The 15,431-nt window shown below is 60.2% G+C and overlaps 2 protein-coding genes across 3 annotated transcripts in view; one reads left to right on the top strand and one right to left on the bottom strand.

Annotated features, from left to right (window-relative positions):
* KSR2 (kinase suppressor of ras 2) overlaps positions 1-1,953 on the bottom strand; it is an 83,719-nt gene extending 81,766 nt beyond the window's left edge. Inside the window, exon 1 of the mRNA XM_072880215.1 lies at positions 1,777-1,953. Coding sequence (XP_072736316.1) covers positions 1,777-1,953 — 177 coding nt within the window. The remainder of the gene's footprint in view (positions 1-1,776) is intronic.
* Positions 1,954-12,559: 10,606 nt separating this feature from the next.
* Positions 12,560-15,416, top strand: RFC5 (replication factor C subunit 5). Of its 2 annotated transcripts, none has more exons than XM_072879881.1 (11): positions 12,560-12,644; positions 12,753-12,817; positions 12,915-13,051; positions 13,159-13,238; positions 13,580-13,653; positions 13,775-13,934; positions 14,098-14,179; positions 14,315-14,444; positions 14,653-14,730; positions 14,826-14,880; positions 15,137-15,416. In XM_072879881.1, the coding sequence occupies exons 1-11, from the start codon at positions 12,613-12,615 to the stop codon at positions 15,231-15,233; spliced, it is 990 nt and encodes a 329-aa protein (XP_072735982.1). In that variant the 5' UTR covers positions 12,560-12,612; the 3' UTR covers positions 15,234-15,416. The 2 variants fall into 2 exon arrangements, with proteins under 2 accessions (XP_072735982.1, XP_072735983.1); XM_072879882.1 differs by having other exon boundaries at positions 12,597-12,644; positions 12,920-13,051.
* Positions 15,417-15,431: the final 15 nt, after the last annotated feature.

The following is a 15,431-nucleotide window of genomic DNA, read 5'->3' as shown; positions in this document are numbered from 1 at the left end:
CTCCGAACCCTCCGGCCGGACCAGGCTGAGCTGCCCCAGTGACACCAGGATGCTGCTTCGCCCACGCACCGTCGCAGGATGCAGGGAAGGAGCATCCCACCAGGACGGCTTCACCGCACGCTTCCACTCCCCTCGCTCCCGTCTGCGGGAGGGAGGCAGGACCTCGTCAGCCACGCTGACCCTAACGAGGAGGTCACTCCACGTGGGATAAACTTCTGTAGTCCTGCACCTCCGGGCATCAGCTCTTTGGGGGGGGCGGCCTTTGAGCCTGCCTGCCACCCACAAAGTCTCCCACACACCCCAAAACTGCTGCTGCTTCCTCCCCACCTCCCTGTCCCTCTTCTGAGGTTGCTCCGGGGCCACGCGTGGACCAACAGCTCCAAGCTAAGCCCGCAGCCCCTCGTGCGGAGAGGTGGGATGGGACAAGGCGTGGATCAAGGAGAAGCGACGGCAGGATTGGTGCGGGATTGGTGCGGGAGCGTGGCGCAAGTCGGCGCTTGTAGAGGTGGAAGCTGCACCCCGGCCCCGGGGTCCCCCCCACGAGCAGCACAGCAGCGGCACGGCAATGCCCCACTTGTTCCCGCAGCGCTCGGGACCTTCAGGAGCAAAAGCAGCAGGACGGGGAGTTTTGGTCGCGGTCCAGAGCGGAAAGCCGCCCCACAGAGGGGCTGCGGGACCCCAGCAGGGCCCTGCGTGGCCCGGCACAGGAACTGCTGTGCCACCACGTTTGGGTTCTCGGTGAGAGCGGCCACGTTAGAAAGCATCAGCCAAAAGGCCTGAGTGAGGCCGGGCTCCGAAATCCCCCCACCCACAGCCCAGCTCCACATCGGCCACCTCCACGCCGCCACGGCCCTGCCGGCGTCTCCCCGGGGTCACGGCACCATCGTGGCCACGTTTCTCCCCACTCTGCCGCCGGCGCGGGGCCCCGCTCACCGCCGGGCATCCCAGCCTGCCCGTCCCGGCCTGCCAGCCTCCTGTCGAACTCCAAATCCATCCCCAGCCCGGTCCCGGCACACTCCACGGGGAACCTCTTCCCACGGGGCCACCACAGACGGGGCCCCGCGCGGCAGCTCCTACTGCTACCTATTTTATCCGTTTCTGACCCATACATAAAGCCGGCTGGCGCTCCCCTTGGCACGGCCTCACCGCCTTTACCCCGGCAGCATCGAGGCCGCGGCTGGCGAAGCCTCCCCTTCCCGCTGCCGGGGAAGGCTGGGGGGTTTGGGCGGGCGCTGCAGCACGGCGGCGGAGGAACCGGGGGCGAGGATGCTGGCCTGCCTCCCGCTGAGGGGCCGGAGCCCGGCCGGGGGGGCTGCAGCCCGCTCGGGAGGTAGGGGGACGGGGAGGGGGACGCAGCCGGGCCGGGGGGATGCTGCCCGGGGCGGGGCGGGGGGGAGGGATGCGGGTGGGCCGGGGGACGCAGCCCGGTGGGCAGGTAGGAGTCCACGGAGGGGCTGCGGCCGGGCGGGGGGATGCAGCCCGGTGGGGGATGCAGCCCGGTGGGAGGGATGCAGCCGGGCCGGGGGGGTGAGGAGCCGGCGGGGAGGGCTGCGGCCGGGCCGGGAGGACGCCGTGGGGCCGGGGGATGCCGGGGGCCGGGGCGGGCCCGGGCCCCTCCGGGCGGTACCGGCAGGAGGGTTTGGCGGTGCCGGACCCACCTCGGGGCCACCTGCAGAGCGCGCAGCCTCACTCGGGCGCACCGCAGCGCCGCGGGGGAGCCCGGCGCGGCCCGGGGGGGGGGGGGGGTATGGGGGGGGGGGGTCGGCGGGCCCCTACCTCCAGGGTGCGGATCTCCTTCTGCGTGAGGTCGTTGGAGGCGGCGCACTTGGTGCGGAGCCCCTCCAGGTTGGAGATGCTGATGTCGATCATGTTCTGGACCAGCTCGCACTGCTGCAGCGCCTTCTGCAGACTCAGCTGCTGCTCCTCGCTCCTCGTCATGTTGTCCTCATCCATCGCTCGCCGCGCCCCCTCCCCTCCACCCTCCGCCGCCGCGGCCCCCCCTGCCCGCCCCCCGCGCCGCTCAGCCCCGCTCCGCCGCGGCCCGCAGCATCGCGGCCCCGCGGTGCCCACCGAGCCGTCCGCGCCGCGCCGCCTCCCCGGGCGCGGCGGGCGGGGCGGGGCGGCGCGCTCCGGCACCGCGGGGCCGCGCTCGCTGCGCGCCGCTCCGCGCGGCAACACCCCCATCCTCCATCCCCCATCCTCCATCCCTTCACCCCCATCCCTCATCCCCATCCTCCATCCCTCCGTCCCCTATCCCTCATCCCCCATCCCTTCACCCCCCCATCCCCCATCCTCCATCCCTTCACCCCCATCCCTTCACCCCCATCCCTCATCCCCCATCCTCCATCCCTCCGTCCTTTCACCCCCATCCCTCATCCCTCCATCCCTTCTCCTCCCCATCCCCCATCCTCCATCCCTTCATCCCCCCATCCTCCATCCCTCCATCCCTTCACCCCCCATCACCCATCCTCCATCCCTCCACCGCCCATCCCTCATCCCCCATCCCTCCATCCCTTCACCCCCATCCCTTCACCCCCATCCCTTCATCCCCCATCCTCCACCCCTTCACCCCCATCCCTCCACCCCCCACCCCCCATCCCCCAATCCCTTCACCTCCCCATCCCTCCATCCCCCCCATCCCTCCATCCCTTCGCTCCCCATCCCTCCATCCCCCATCCCCTCATCCCTCCATCCTTCTACCCCCACCCCCCCACCCCTCCCACCACGTACCGGCCCCCGCCCCCACTCCGGGCATGGTGCGATGGGGGGGGAGCGCCGGGTGAGGGGGTGCGGGGAGGGGGGATGCTGCAATGGGGGGGGCTGGTGCAATGGGGGACCCTGCAGCAGTGGCGGGGCCTGGGGTGACATGGGGGGCCTGGTGCAATGGGGGTGCAGCTGCAATGGGGGTCCCTGCTGTAATGGGGGGACAGTGACACCCCTGCACGGGGGGGTCCCGCTGCAGTGGGGACGCTGCTGCAGAGGCGGCCAGGCCAGGCTGTGCTGGCTGGGAGTGCAGGGCAGGACCTGCAGGTGCAGCTGGGGGTACAGGGCCTGTGCCCCCCCAGAGGCCTAAGGAAGCCGTATCGGGGTGCGAGGGGCAACTGGGCTGCAGCCCCCGCTGTGGAAGGAATGGGGCAGGATTCACATCGCTGGGGGTGAGGAGGGGCCAGCTCCCCCCCGCTGCCCTCCCACCCCACGACCCCTCCTGGCACGGAGGGGATGCCGGTGCTGCTCAGGGCCAGGCCAAATCCTGCCTCACCCTACGGACCCCGAGGGTGGCACAGAAGGGGGCGGCCGGGACGGAAAGCTGCAGCGGGATCCGGGGAAAGCCAAGGGACCCTGTGGTCCCTGCTGTAGCAACGGAATTTGGCCTGAAAGGGAGCAAAACCAAATAAAAATAAAGCTGCCACGCGCCACAGCCCCTCCTGTCCCCAGCTCCCCTCTCCCCCCAGCTCCCCTCTCCCCCCAGCTCCCCTCTCCCCCCAGCTCCCCTCTCCCAGCTCCGCTCCAGCTGCCGTAAAGGGATTTGACACACCCAGTATGTAGTTTGGGGAGCAGCGGCGGGGTGCAGGGGAGGAGGAGGGCACCCAGACACCCCTCCGCTCCCCCCCCCCAGAGGCCACAGTGATGGCCCCACACTCACACCCAGGTTGCTGGGTAGAAGCCAAAAGAGCCACCCCAGCCCCACGCACATCCCTGGGTCTCTGTTTCCCAGCGGCCAGAGTCCCTATAGAAGCACTAACCCCACACGCAGGGGATGAACCCCACTCCTCTCTAGCACGCTCAGATATTTTGGGGTTCAGACCAGCCCCAGGGAGCGGCAGAGCCTTTCCCTCTGCCGGCTGCTGTGCTTGAGAAGCTTTACAGGAGCTTGGTATACGTATACAGAACATTTTATATACATATTATATGTGTGTGTATATATAAAACAATATATATATGTAAAATTGTATCTCTAATTTTATATATGATATTTAGATATATATAAAAGATACCCACAGCCAGTCAAGAACGGCCAAGCCTGGCCAACAAGCTCAGCACCTATCCAGGAGAGACGGAGCCAGGACCATGCTGCAAGAAACTCCGCCTGTCCCACCCCCCCAGAGCAAAGCTTCCCTGTACCGCACCCTCCCCGGCTTTGGATATTTGACTTCATTCCCAGCCGACGTACCCATCCCGACGTACCCATCCCGACGTACCCATCCCGGTCCGTATCAACTCCGCGGAGAACACGAACCAAACCCCCAATGGCTTTATGCATCAAATTAAACCGGCTGTGCTCGCAGTGGTCATCTCACTCCGAGTTGGGATATGGCTAAAAAAGTTTGAAATTTGCCGATTTTTGCCCTTTTTAAACCAAAGTTTTAATTTCCAGGCTTGCCCCCGTGCTGGCATGACTACACATGTCCCTTTTCCTCCCTCTCACTAACAACCCATTTCCTTACCTACAAAAACTCTCTTTCAGGGTCGGAAGAAGCAGGTTAGAGGGATTTTATAGAAATTACTGGAATTTTAGCTTTTCGGTCGGTTTTGTGCTGTCCTCCCGGGAAGTGACCCAAAGCTGCAGCCACCCTGGCTCCACAGAGCGTCCCCGACCCTGTCTGTACGGGGGACTCAGGGGGACTTCCCCCAGGATGGGAAACACCGGCAGCTCCCCCGGCTGAGAGCGGGGCAGGGGCCGAGGGCAGGACCCTGCCTGCACCCGCTGCCGCCGGCCACGGGAGCCTCCAAAGGGGTTGTGGAGGGGTGATAAAGGGGAGGAAAATACATCAAAAGGGTTCAAAAAGCCAGTTCTGGGAGAAGGAGAAGGAGAAGAGATATGATATATGATATGATATAATATAATATAATAAAATATAATATAATACAATTAGAAAGAGAATGCCAGACTATTATGCCCAAACTGAAAAGTAGAATAGAATATAGAATAGAATTAAAAAGGGAATGCCAGACTATCATACCCGAACTGAAAAGAAGAAAAAGAATAGGAAAGAGAAGAGAGAGAAAAGAAAAAAGAGAAGAGAAAAGAGGAGAAGAAAAGGGAAAAAAAAGGAAGGGAAGGGAAGGGAAGGGAAGGGAAGGGAAGGGAAGGGAAGGGAAGGGAAGGGAAGGGAAGGGAAGGGAAGGGAAGGGAAGGGAAGGGAAGGGAAGGGAAGGGAAGGGAAGGGAAGGGAAGGGAAGGGAGAAGAGAAGAGAAGAGAAGAGAAGAGAAGAGAAGAGAAGAGAAGAGAAGAGAAGAGAAGAGAAGAGAAGAGAAGAGAAGAGAAGAGAAGAGAAGAGAAGAGAAGAGAAGAGAAGAGAAGAGAAGAGAAGAGAAGAGAGGAGAAGAGGGGAGAAGAGAAGAGAAAAGAAGAAAAGAGAAGAGAAGAGAAGAGAAGAGAAGAGAAGAGAAGAGAAGAGAGGAGAAGAGAGGAGAAGAGGGGAGAAGAGAAGAGAAGAGAAGAGAAGAGAAGAGAAGAGAAGAGAAGAGAAGAGAAGAGAAGAGAAGAGAAGAGAAGAGAAGAGAAGAGAAGAGAAGAGAAGAGAGATCAAAAGGGGATGCCAGACTACCATACCCAAACTGAACAGAGTAAGAATAGAATAGAATAGAATAGAATAGAAATAACAAGGGTGTGCCAGGCTGAACTGCAAAGAGCTGTTACCTTCTGCTCAACGTGCTTGGATCAGGCTGGGACTCACTCAGGCGCTTTGAAACCACAACGGGACCAGGCAGTGAAACCCACCTGAGCGACTGTGCTGGTCTTGGCTGGGATAGTTAATTTTCTTCCCAGTAGCTAGCATGGGGCTGTGTTTTGGATTTGTGCTGGAAACAGTGTTGATAACACAGGGGTGTTTTCGTTATTGCTGAGCAGTGCTTACACAGAGCCAAGGCCTCTGCTGCTCCTCACCCCACCCCACCAGCGAGTGGGCTGGGGGGCACAAGGAGTTGGGAGGGGACACGGCTGGGACAGCTGACCCCAACTGCCCAAAGGGACATCCCACACCATATGGCCTCAGGCTCAGCATATAAAGCTGGGGCAAGAAGGAGGAAGGGGGGGACAGTTGGAGTGATGGCGTTTGTCTTCCCAAGTCACCGTTACGCGTGATGGAGCCCTGCTTTCCTGGAGATGGCTGAGCACCTGCCTGCCCACGGGAAGTGGTGAATGGATTCCTTGCTTTGCTTTGCTTGCACACACGGCTTTTGCTTTCCCTATTAAACTGTCTTTACCTGAAACCACGCGTTTTCTCACTTTTAGCCTTCTGATTCTCTCCCCCATCCCACCGGAGGGGAGTGGGTGAGCGGCTGTGCGGGGCTTAGCTGCCGGCTGGGTGAAACCACGACAGCCACAGAGCGGACAGCTGGAAGGAAAAACCTGGTGTAATTTCATAATACAGAGGATCCCATTTTAGCTGGGCTGTGCTCTCAATTTTGGTCTTAATTTCACATGCATATATATATATATACATTTATACGTTTCAACTGGGTGTTTTAGCTGGGGTGGATGGGAGGAAGCAGCACCGCAGCAGCTGGGTTGCACTGGTGGGCACTGGTGGGCACTGGTGCAGCCGCGGGGGCTGCGGGGGTCCCAGGGGAGAAGCATCCTCCTGCTCTGCCGGCTTTTCCTCTGGGAAGAAGGAGGCAGAGCCCTCCGGAATGGCCGGCATTCGCTTCACTGCTGCGGCAGGCGCTTGGGGAAGGCAGTAATCGCCAGACATTTAACTATTGCCCGTGCTGGAAATGCGATGCAACTCCTGTCATTAACTGGAGCACAGGAAAAAAAAACCCCACCACGCTGGAAATTTTCTCTCCTGATGGCTCCTGTGGTTAATCAAGTCTTTCAATAACCAAACCGGAGATAAGAGGGGAAGGCACTCTCTGTACTCAGCCCATTTGCAACAACAGATTATTTTTTTTCCCTAAAACATCCAAGCTACCAGCCCAGCCATTTCTGGGTCCGCTGTTCCCAGATCCGATTACAAGGGAGGGAAGGATGGGATGGTACCTGGAGGAGAGAGGATGCTGAGAGCCCCAGCTCAAAATCGGGGTGCTGGGGAGCAAGCGGATCCCCCTTGGCATCCTTTGCCCAAGCGGCTGCTCCCCCTCCCCATGACTCTGACAGCTTCCCATGCAAAAAAAATTCCCACATTCCCCATATCTGCCCTTCAAAATAAATAAATAAAGTAAAAGAAAAGAAAGTAAAAGAAAAGAAAGTAAAAGAAAAGAAAGTAAAATAAAAGAAAGTAAGTAAAAGAAAAGAAAGTAAGTAAAAGAAAAGAAAGTAAGTAAAAGAAAAGAAAGTAAAATAAAAGAAAGTAAGTAAAAGAAAAGAAAGTAAAGTAAAATAAAAGAAAGTAAAATAAAAGAAAGTAAAATGTAAGCAGGGAGACTCCACTGGGAAAAAACACCCAACCCCAAACCAGCAGCAGCAGCAGACTTGCAGGGATTTGGGGCGTACGCCAAACCTCACGCTCCCCAAAAAACCCCACGGCAGTCAGTGGGACAGCTCACGTGCTTGGAGCTGGGCTGGGCTGCGGTGCAAAAGGCGGATGCATGTTACGGATGGCGGGAACAGGCCCGAGATCAATAAGAAAACCTGTGTTTTTCTATTCTACAGCCTTGAACGGCTTGAATTATTCGTTTCCTTCGTTATCGGTGCCTGGATTTCGTACAGGGGCTAGCTGCCTGCATTGTCACGCAGCAACTTTAACTGCTTCATTTCTTAAACACAACTTGGTTTTGGCACAATCGGTTCATCTAAAATGTATCTTGTAATGACTTAATTCCCTCGTGTTGGTTTTCTTGCACGTCCGTGAGCCCGCAGCTACTAAGAGTCTCTTGAAATCAGGTTCATTTCTAGCGCGGGGGACGCTCTGCCGGGGCGCAGCACCCAGCCGGGAGGGGAGAGGGCATCCCCTCGGCACGGCCGGCTCATCGCCTGCTGGGTGGACCCCAGCCAAACCCACCCTTCGCTGGCTTGAGAGTCCCCGCAGCATCACACAAGGCTTTTCCCACCAAATTCCCTATAAAACCGCCCCGCGAGGCTTTTACGTGCCGTTGACCATCGGCCACGAGGGCTAAATTGTTGCCCTGGCTTGTCGCGGACCCCTTAAACCCAGGGTTGTCTCCATTAATCTTAAAGGCTGGGTGCCGCTCCGCATGCAAGGGGCCTTTCTGATATTAGCATTTTTATTTCTTTATTATTAACACCGTATTACACACGCCAAATATTATTAACATAACGTAGCATCTCCGCCTCCGTGATGGATGGGTCCATCCTTTGGACCTCGCCTCTCGGGGAGCCCCCGTGTCTCTTCCCTGCGAAAGAGCATCCCTGCCACCATCGCCTCTGCCGCCACGCAGAGCCACCAGCTGCCTGGAATTCCCTCATCCTCTTCTGAAGGGATGCGCCTGATGCCTCAGGGCCGTTAACGAACCTATCGATAGTGCTATAAATCCCTAGCGCTGTTTTCCAAGTCTGATGTGACCTGCCGGTCCCCTGCCCGAGAGGTATAACAGGTACATGAGCCAAGACAGGCAGCTCAGACAAGGGTTAATAATTCAGCCGGTCCTAACGATGCAGAATCATTGCAGGGGGATGCACCCATCAATTTTAGCAATATTAAACAACAACCAATTAAAAAAAAAATAATCTTTAAAGCAATCTGGTCAAGAAAGAGGTGAAATCACCCGTGAGAAATATCACTGTGGATCTGAGCGCACGCACCGGCTGCAAGCAGAAGACTTTGCCTGCCACCTCCAAAGATTTTGCCGGGTCTGGAGCTCAAGATTTATTAATGATGGGGCGGGGAGGGGGGGAAGGAACGCTTGGAAAAATCAATTTTGAAGGACAAGAGCCTGCCCCAGGCGAAGGCAGAGGCGAGGAGAGAACAGCAGCTCCGGACCCGCTGCACAGGGGAGAAGCCCAAGCCCGTCAGGGCTGCGGCCGCACCTCCCAGCCCGTTCCCAGGTGCTGGGGAAGGACCTTGCAGCTCCTCGCCTGCCACGGAAGGGCCATCTGTCACGGCCGCCACGCGCCCAGGGGAGCGGCTGAGGCTTGCTAAGCTCCGCTTTGAGCTCCTGCTTTCCCTTATGGGGCTGGGGGGGGGAGAAAAATAGGGGGAAAAAAAAACAGGAAAAAAATTAGGAAAGCAGCTGCCCTCCGGCAGCTTTTCGGGTTTCTGTAGGATTCGACCTGGAGCTCTTGATGTTTTCCCTTCCCTTGCCAGCGACAGGATTTCCCCATGATTTTTTCGCCCCTCTGATATATTCCCCATTCCCTCTACTTCCCAACGGATCGCTTTCCGTCATCTCTCTGCCTGCGCTTTCCAAGCCAGAGTCTCTCACTGCAGCCCTGCTTTTCTCTCTCCACCCGTGTCACTTAAACCGAAGCAGCGCCTGAGCATCCCCGCCGGGCAGCTGACGTTGTTTTCCCCTTTAAGCCCCTTCTCTAAGGAGGCTCCAGCCATTTCCCAAAGCCCAGCCTGAAACAGCACGGACTCCTCTTCCTTTGGAGGTGACTCTGGTGAGAAGAGGCCGCATCCAGCACCTCCAGCAATAGCCGGGAGCCACCCAGCCCCAGGCAGAGACCCCCGTTACTCAGCCAAGCGCTCTGGCGGCACGAGGAACAGAAGACGGGACTGATTTTTCAAGTTAGTCAAACAGGAGAAAAAAAAAAAAAAAAAAAAAAAAAGAGACCTGCAAATCTTCGGGCTGCTGTCATGCACTGGGAAGCGGCAGGGACGGGGATAAAGGCGTTCTCCTCCTTGCAGCCACCTCCCGAGTTGGCTGGTCCCGTCACAGTGGGTGACCCGCAGCAGGTCCCCGCTCCTCCAGCTCCCAGGCAGCTCCCGGAGCTGCCGCCCTCGGCCCCAGCCTGCAGCCTTCGGGTGCCCCTCGCCCCAGTGGGTTTCCAAGAGCAGGGTCACCGCGCTCTCCCCAAAAGCACGCCTATAACCGTCCTTGAGCAACTCCCGGCGCTGTGCTCTCCCCCCGAGCCCAGGCGTGAGCTTACCTGGGCGAGTGCCAGCACCACCCGCTCCCGAGAGCAGGCCAGCAACCTCCCTTCACCACATCCCAGTCCCGCGCTCGCTCTGAAAGCACGAGAGCCTCCTCGCTGGGCTGAGTGCCAGCACCTCGCTCCCCGCAAAAGCACCCCACAACCTCGCTTCAGCAATTCCTGGTGCCCTGCTCCCCCCAAAAGCACCCCACAACCTCGCTTTAGCAACTCCCAGCACCTCGCTCCCCGCAAAAGCACCCCACAACCTCGCTTCAGCAATTCCTGGTGCCCTGCTCCCCCCAAAAGCACCCCACAACCTCACTTTAGCAATTCCTGGTGCCCTGCTCCCCCCAAAACCAGCCCCACAACCTTGCTTTAGCAACTCCTGGTGCCCTGCTCTCCCCAAGAGTCCAAGCACCACCTTGCTTTGCTGAGTGCCAGCACCACGCTCCCCCCAAAACCAGCCCCAGAACCTCGCTTTAGCAACTCCCAGCACCTCGCTCTCCCCAAAAGCACCCCACAACCTCACTTCAGCAACTCCTGGTGCCCTGCTCCCCCCAAAACCAGCCCCACAACCTCACTTTAGCAACTCCCAGCACCTCGCTCTCCCCAAAAGCACCCCACAACCTCACTTTAGCAATTCCTGGTGCCCTGCTCCCCCCAAAAGCACCCCACAACCTCACTTTAGCAACTCCCAGCACCTCGCTCCCCCCAAAAGCACCCCACAACCTCACTTTAGCAATTCCTGGTGCCCTGCTCCCCCAAAAGCACCCCACAACCTCACTTCAGCAATTCCTGGTGCCCTGCTCCCCAAAACCAGCCCCACAGCCTCGCTTCAGCAATTCCTGGTGCCCTGCTCTCCCCAAAACCAGTCCCACAACCTCACTTTAGCAATTCCTGGTGCCATGCTCCCCCCAAAACCACATCCACAACCTCGCTTTAGCAACTCCCAGCACCTCGCTCCCCCAAAAGCAGCCCCACAACCTCGCTTCAGCAACTCCTGGTGCCCTGCTCCCCCCAAAAGCACCCCACAACCTCACTTTAGCAACTCCCAGCACCTCGCTCTCCCCAAAAGCACCCCACAACCTCACTTCAGCAACTCCTGGTGCCCTGCTCCCCCCAAAACCAGCCCCACAACCTCACTTTAGCAACTCCCAGCACCGTGCTCCCCCAAAAGCACCCCACAACCTCACTTTAGCAATTCCTGGTGCCCTGCTCCCCCCAAAAGCAGCCCCACAACCTCACTTTAGCAACTCCCAGCACCTCGCTCTCCCCAAAAGCACCCCACAACCTCACTTTAGCAATTCCTGGTGCCCTGCTCCCCCCAAAAGCACCCCACAACCTCACTTCAGCAATTCCCAGCACCTCGCTCCCCCAAAACCAGCCCCACAATCTCACTTCAGCAACTCCTGGTGCCCTGCTCCCCCAAAACCAGCCCCACAACCTCGCTTCAGCAATTCCTGGTGCCCTGCTCTCCCCAAGAGTCCAAGCACCACCTTGCTTTGCTGAGTGCCAGCACCGCGCTCCCCCAAAACCACATCCACAACCTCACTTTAGCAACTCCCAGCACCTCGCTCCCCCAAAAGCACCCCACAACCTCACTTTAGCAACTCCTGGTGCCCTGCTCCCCCAAAAGCACCCCACAACCTCACTTCAGCAACTCCCAGCACCTCGCTCCCCCAAAAGCACCCCACAACCTCACTTTAGCAATTCCTGGTGCCCTGCTCCCCCCAAACCACCCCACAACCTCACTTTAGCAACTCCCAGCACCGTGCTCCCCAAAACCAGTCCCACAACCTCACTTTAGCAACTCCTGGTGCCCTGCTCTCCCCAAAACCACATCCACAACCTCGCTTTAGCAACTCCCAGCACCATGCTCTCCCCAAAAGCACCCCCACAACCTCAATTTAGCAACTCCTGGTGCCCTGCTCCCCCAAAACCAGCCCCACAACCTCACTTTAGCAACTCCTGGTGCCCTGCTCTCCCCAAGAGTCCAAGCACCACCTTGCTTTGCTGAGTGCCAGCACCTCGCTCCCCAAAACCAGCCCCACAACCTCACTTTAGCAATTCCCAGTGCACCTCGCTCCCCCAAAAGCACCCCACAACCTCACTTCAGCAATTCCTGGTGCCCTGCTCTCCCCAAAACCAGCCCCACAATCTCCCTTCAGCAACTCCCAGCACCTCGCTCCCCCCAAAAGCACCCCACAACCTCGCTTCAGCAACTCCTGGTGCCCTGCTCCCCCCAAAACCAGCCCCACAACCTCACTTTAGCAACTCCCAGCACCTCGCTCCCCCAAAACCACATCCACAACCTCGCTTCAGCAACTCCTGGTGCCCTGCTCCCCCCAAAACCAGCCCCACAACCTCACTTTAGCAACTCCCAGCACCTCGCTCCCCCCAACCCCACGCCCACAACCTCCCTGGAGCCAACCCCGGCACCCCCAGCTCTGCTCCGGCCCTTCCCAGCGCCGCCCCCGCCCCGCCAGCCCAGGCACCGCCTCGCTTTGCTCCGCTCCAACCCCGACTCTGCCTCAGCCGCTGCGCCGGGCCGGGGCGGAGCGGGCGGGGCGGCCGTACGGCCGCCCCGCCCGCTCCGCCCCGTCCCGGCGCTCTCGCGAGGCTCCGGTGGCGGAGGATGGCGCGGGCGGGTGGCGGGAACCTGCCGTGGTACGACCGGCACCGCGGCGGATCGGCGGGGTGGGGGGGGGGGAAGCGGCGGGCGAGCCCCGCCCTGACCCCCCCCCCCCCGTTCCCGGTGCCTTCTCTCCGGTGCAGGGTGGAGAAGTACCGGCCGCAGGCGCTGTCGGAGCTGGTGTCTCACCGGGATATCCTCAGCACCGGTAAGTAAGCCCGTACATCCCCGGTATGTACCCCCCCCCCCCAACATCACCGCGGGGGGGTACCGGGCATCCCCCACCGCCGTTATCCCGGCTCCAGTGCAGCGGTTCATCAGCGAGGATCGGCTCCCGCATCTTCTCCTCTACGGTCCTCCCGGTACCGGTAAGACCTCGACCATCCTCGCCTGCGCCAAGCAGCTCTACCGGGAGCGGGAGTTTGGGTCCATGGTGCTGGAGGTAAGCGGGGATGGGATGGGATGGGATGGGGGGGCGGTGGTGGGGTTCCCCCCCACCCCTGGGTGCGTCCTCGGGCAGGGATGTGGATCCACGCCACCTCCCTCCAGCTCAACGCCTCCGATGACCGGGGCATCGACATCGTCCGAGGGCCCATCCTGAGCTTCGCCAGCACCAGGACCATCTTTAAGTAAGTGGCGGGTCCGCGCTTCCCAAACCTCCCAGTCCCTTTGGCATCCCCCCTCCGACACGGCCTGCCCCGGCGCTCGGCTTGGGAGGTGGGTCTGGGGGGGGGCTCCTGGGGCGGGAAGCATGCCGGAGCGGATGGGAAGCAGTCAGGGGTGCCCTGCAAGCGGGGAGGATGAGAGCGGCAAGGATGAGTGATAAAGATGCTGGTCCGGAGGGGAAAGGAACGCTCCCTGGGAGCATTCGTGGGCATCAGCCTGGGAATAAGCATCCCCTGCTCCCCCCTCTCCAGCCCCAAGCCAGCAGCCAGGACCAAAGCCACCCCCTTTTTTCTCCCTTTTTAAGGAAAGGCTTCAAGCTCGTCATCCTGGATGAAGCCGACGCCATGACCCAGGATGCTCAGAACGCCCTCAGGCGAGGTGAAGGGTGCTGGGGACCCCACGCCGCTCGCACCCCTTCAGCCTTTCCCAGCCCGGAGCGGGGCGGGAGCCTGTACGAGGCGGCAGACGAGGACCAGCCTCTCCTCCCTCCTCTTTGCAGTGATCGAGAAGTTCACAGAAAACACCCGCTTTTGCCTCATCTGCAACTACCTCTCCAAGATCATCCCCGCCTTGCAGTCCCGCTGCACGCGCTTCCGCTTCGGCCCCCTCACCCCGGAGCTGATGGTGCCCCGGCTGCGGCACGTCATACAGGAGGAGGGGTGAGCCGGGGCGGCGCGGGACGCGGGGGGCTCCGCAGCATCCTCCACGCCCCCTTTTTCCCCATTCCCCTACGCGGGGAGGAGCAGCGGGCTTGGTTTTCCACGGTTATATTTCCCCCCAGCAGCGCTGGCTCCCTCTGCAGCCCCAGGTCTTGTTTTCCAGGGTGGACGTGACTGAGGACGGGATGAAGGCTCTGGTGACCCTCTCGAGCGGTGACATGCGCAGAGCCCTCAATATCTTGCAGGTACGGACCGCGGCCGCGGCCGCTCTCCCCTCGTGTAAGCCGGCAGCCGTCGGCCCCACGCAGGCAGCTGCCCTGGAGGGGTTGGTGGAGGAAGGGCTGAGCTCTTCATCCCTCCTCCACCCTCCTCTTCCTCAGAGCACCACCATGGCCTTCGGGAAGGTGACGGAGGAGAACGTCTACACCTGCACGGGACACCCCCTCAAGTCTGACATTGCCAACATCCTCGACTGGATGCTGAACCAGGACTTTTCCACCGCCTATCGCAGTATCCTTTCTCCTCCGCTGGCCCTGGGGTTTAATCCCCGCTGCTGTAAATCCTCCTCTTCGCCAGGGCTTCCCGTCCTGTGACCTCCTGCTCCGGCTGGGGTGGGTGCTGCTCGCCAGGGAGGGTCCTCGGGCTTGTCGCAGGGATGAGGAGTGGGGTCTCGCAGGGAAAGGCCTGGAAGAAAGCCCTTCACTCGCTCTCATCTCAGAAATCACAGAGCTGAAGACGCTGAAGGGCTTGGCCCTGCAGGACATCCTCACCGAGATCCACCTGTTTGTGCACAGAGGTAGGGGCTTGCGGGGCCCGCTCCTGGCTGACCCTGGGGGGGCCAGCCATGCCCCCCAGCCCGTGCTGACGCACGCCGTCTCCTTCTCTCCGCAGTTGACTTCCCACCCTCGGTCCGCATTCAGCTGCTGATCAAAATGGCAGACATCGAGTAAGTGTCCGCTCAGCCCCACTCCCTGCCCCGAAACACCGCGGCTGGGGGGCTGCCAGCGCGCCCACCCCGTGGGGGTCACCGCTACCGCGCTGTGCCGAGTCCTGGCAGACGCCCGCAGCCCCTGTGCATCCGTCCCTGCCGCATAAACCGCCAGCGCTGCGCTTGGCTCGCTCCGTCCCGGCGAAGGCTGTCCCTTTGTCAGGGCGCGGGCGGTGGTGTAAACACCTGAACCTGCCCCTGCCCCCTGCTCCAGGTACCGGCTGGCTGCTGGGACCAGTGAGAAGATTCAGCTGAGCTCCCTCATCGCGGCTTTCCAAGTCACCAGGGACCTGATCGTGGCCGAAGCCTGAGTCCTGCTGGGTGGATCCTTGCTTGCAAAGCCGGATCTCGCAGAAGCTGGACGGGATCATCGGCCCCGTGCTGCTCCCTGCAGCTTTCCGTTTCCTTTTTGCAAACCTTGAGCCAGCAGCCGGGCCGTGAGAGTCAGGCAGCATTGTTTCTAAGCTTCAGCAGGAAATACAGATGCCTCTAAAGCCCAACAGGTTGCA

This window comes from Ciconia boyciana, chromosome 15 (genome assembly GCF_034638445.1).
Source record: "Ciconia boyciana chromosome 15, ASM3463844v1, whole genome shotgun sequence".
Classification (NCBI taxonomy): Eukaryota; Metazoa; Chordata; class Aves; order Ciconiiformes; family Ciconiidae; genus Ciconia; species Ciconia boyciana.
This window is presented reverse-complemented; position numbering and strand designations above follow the sequence as displayed.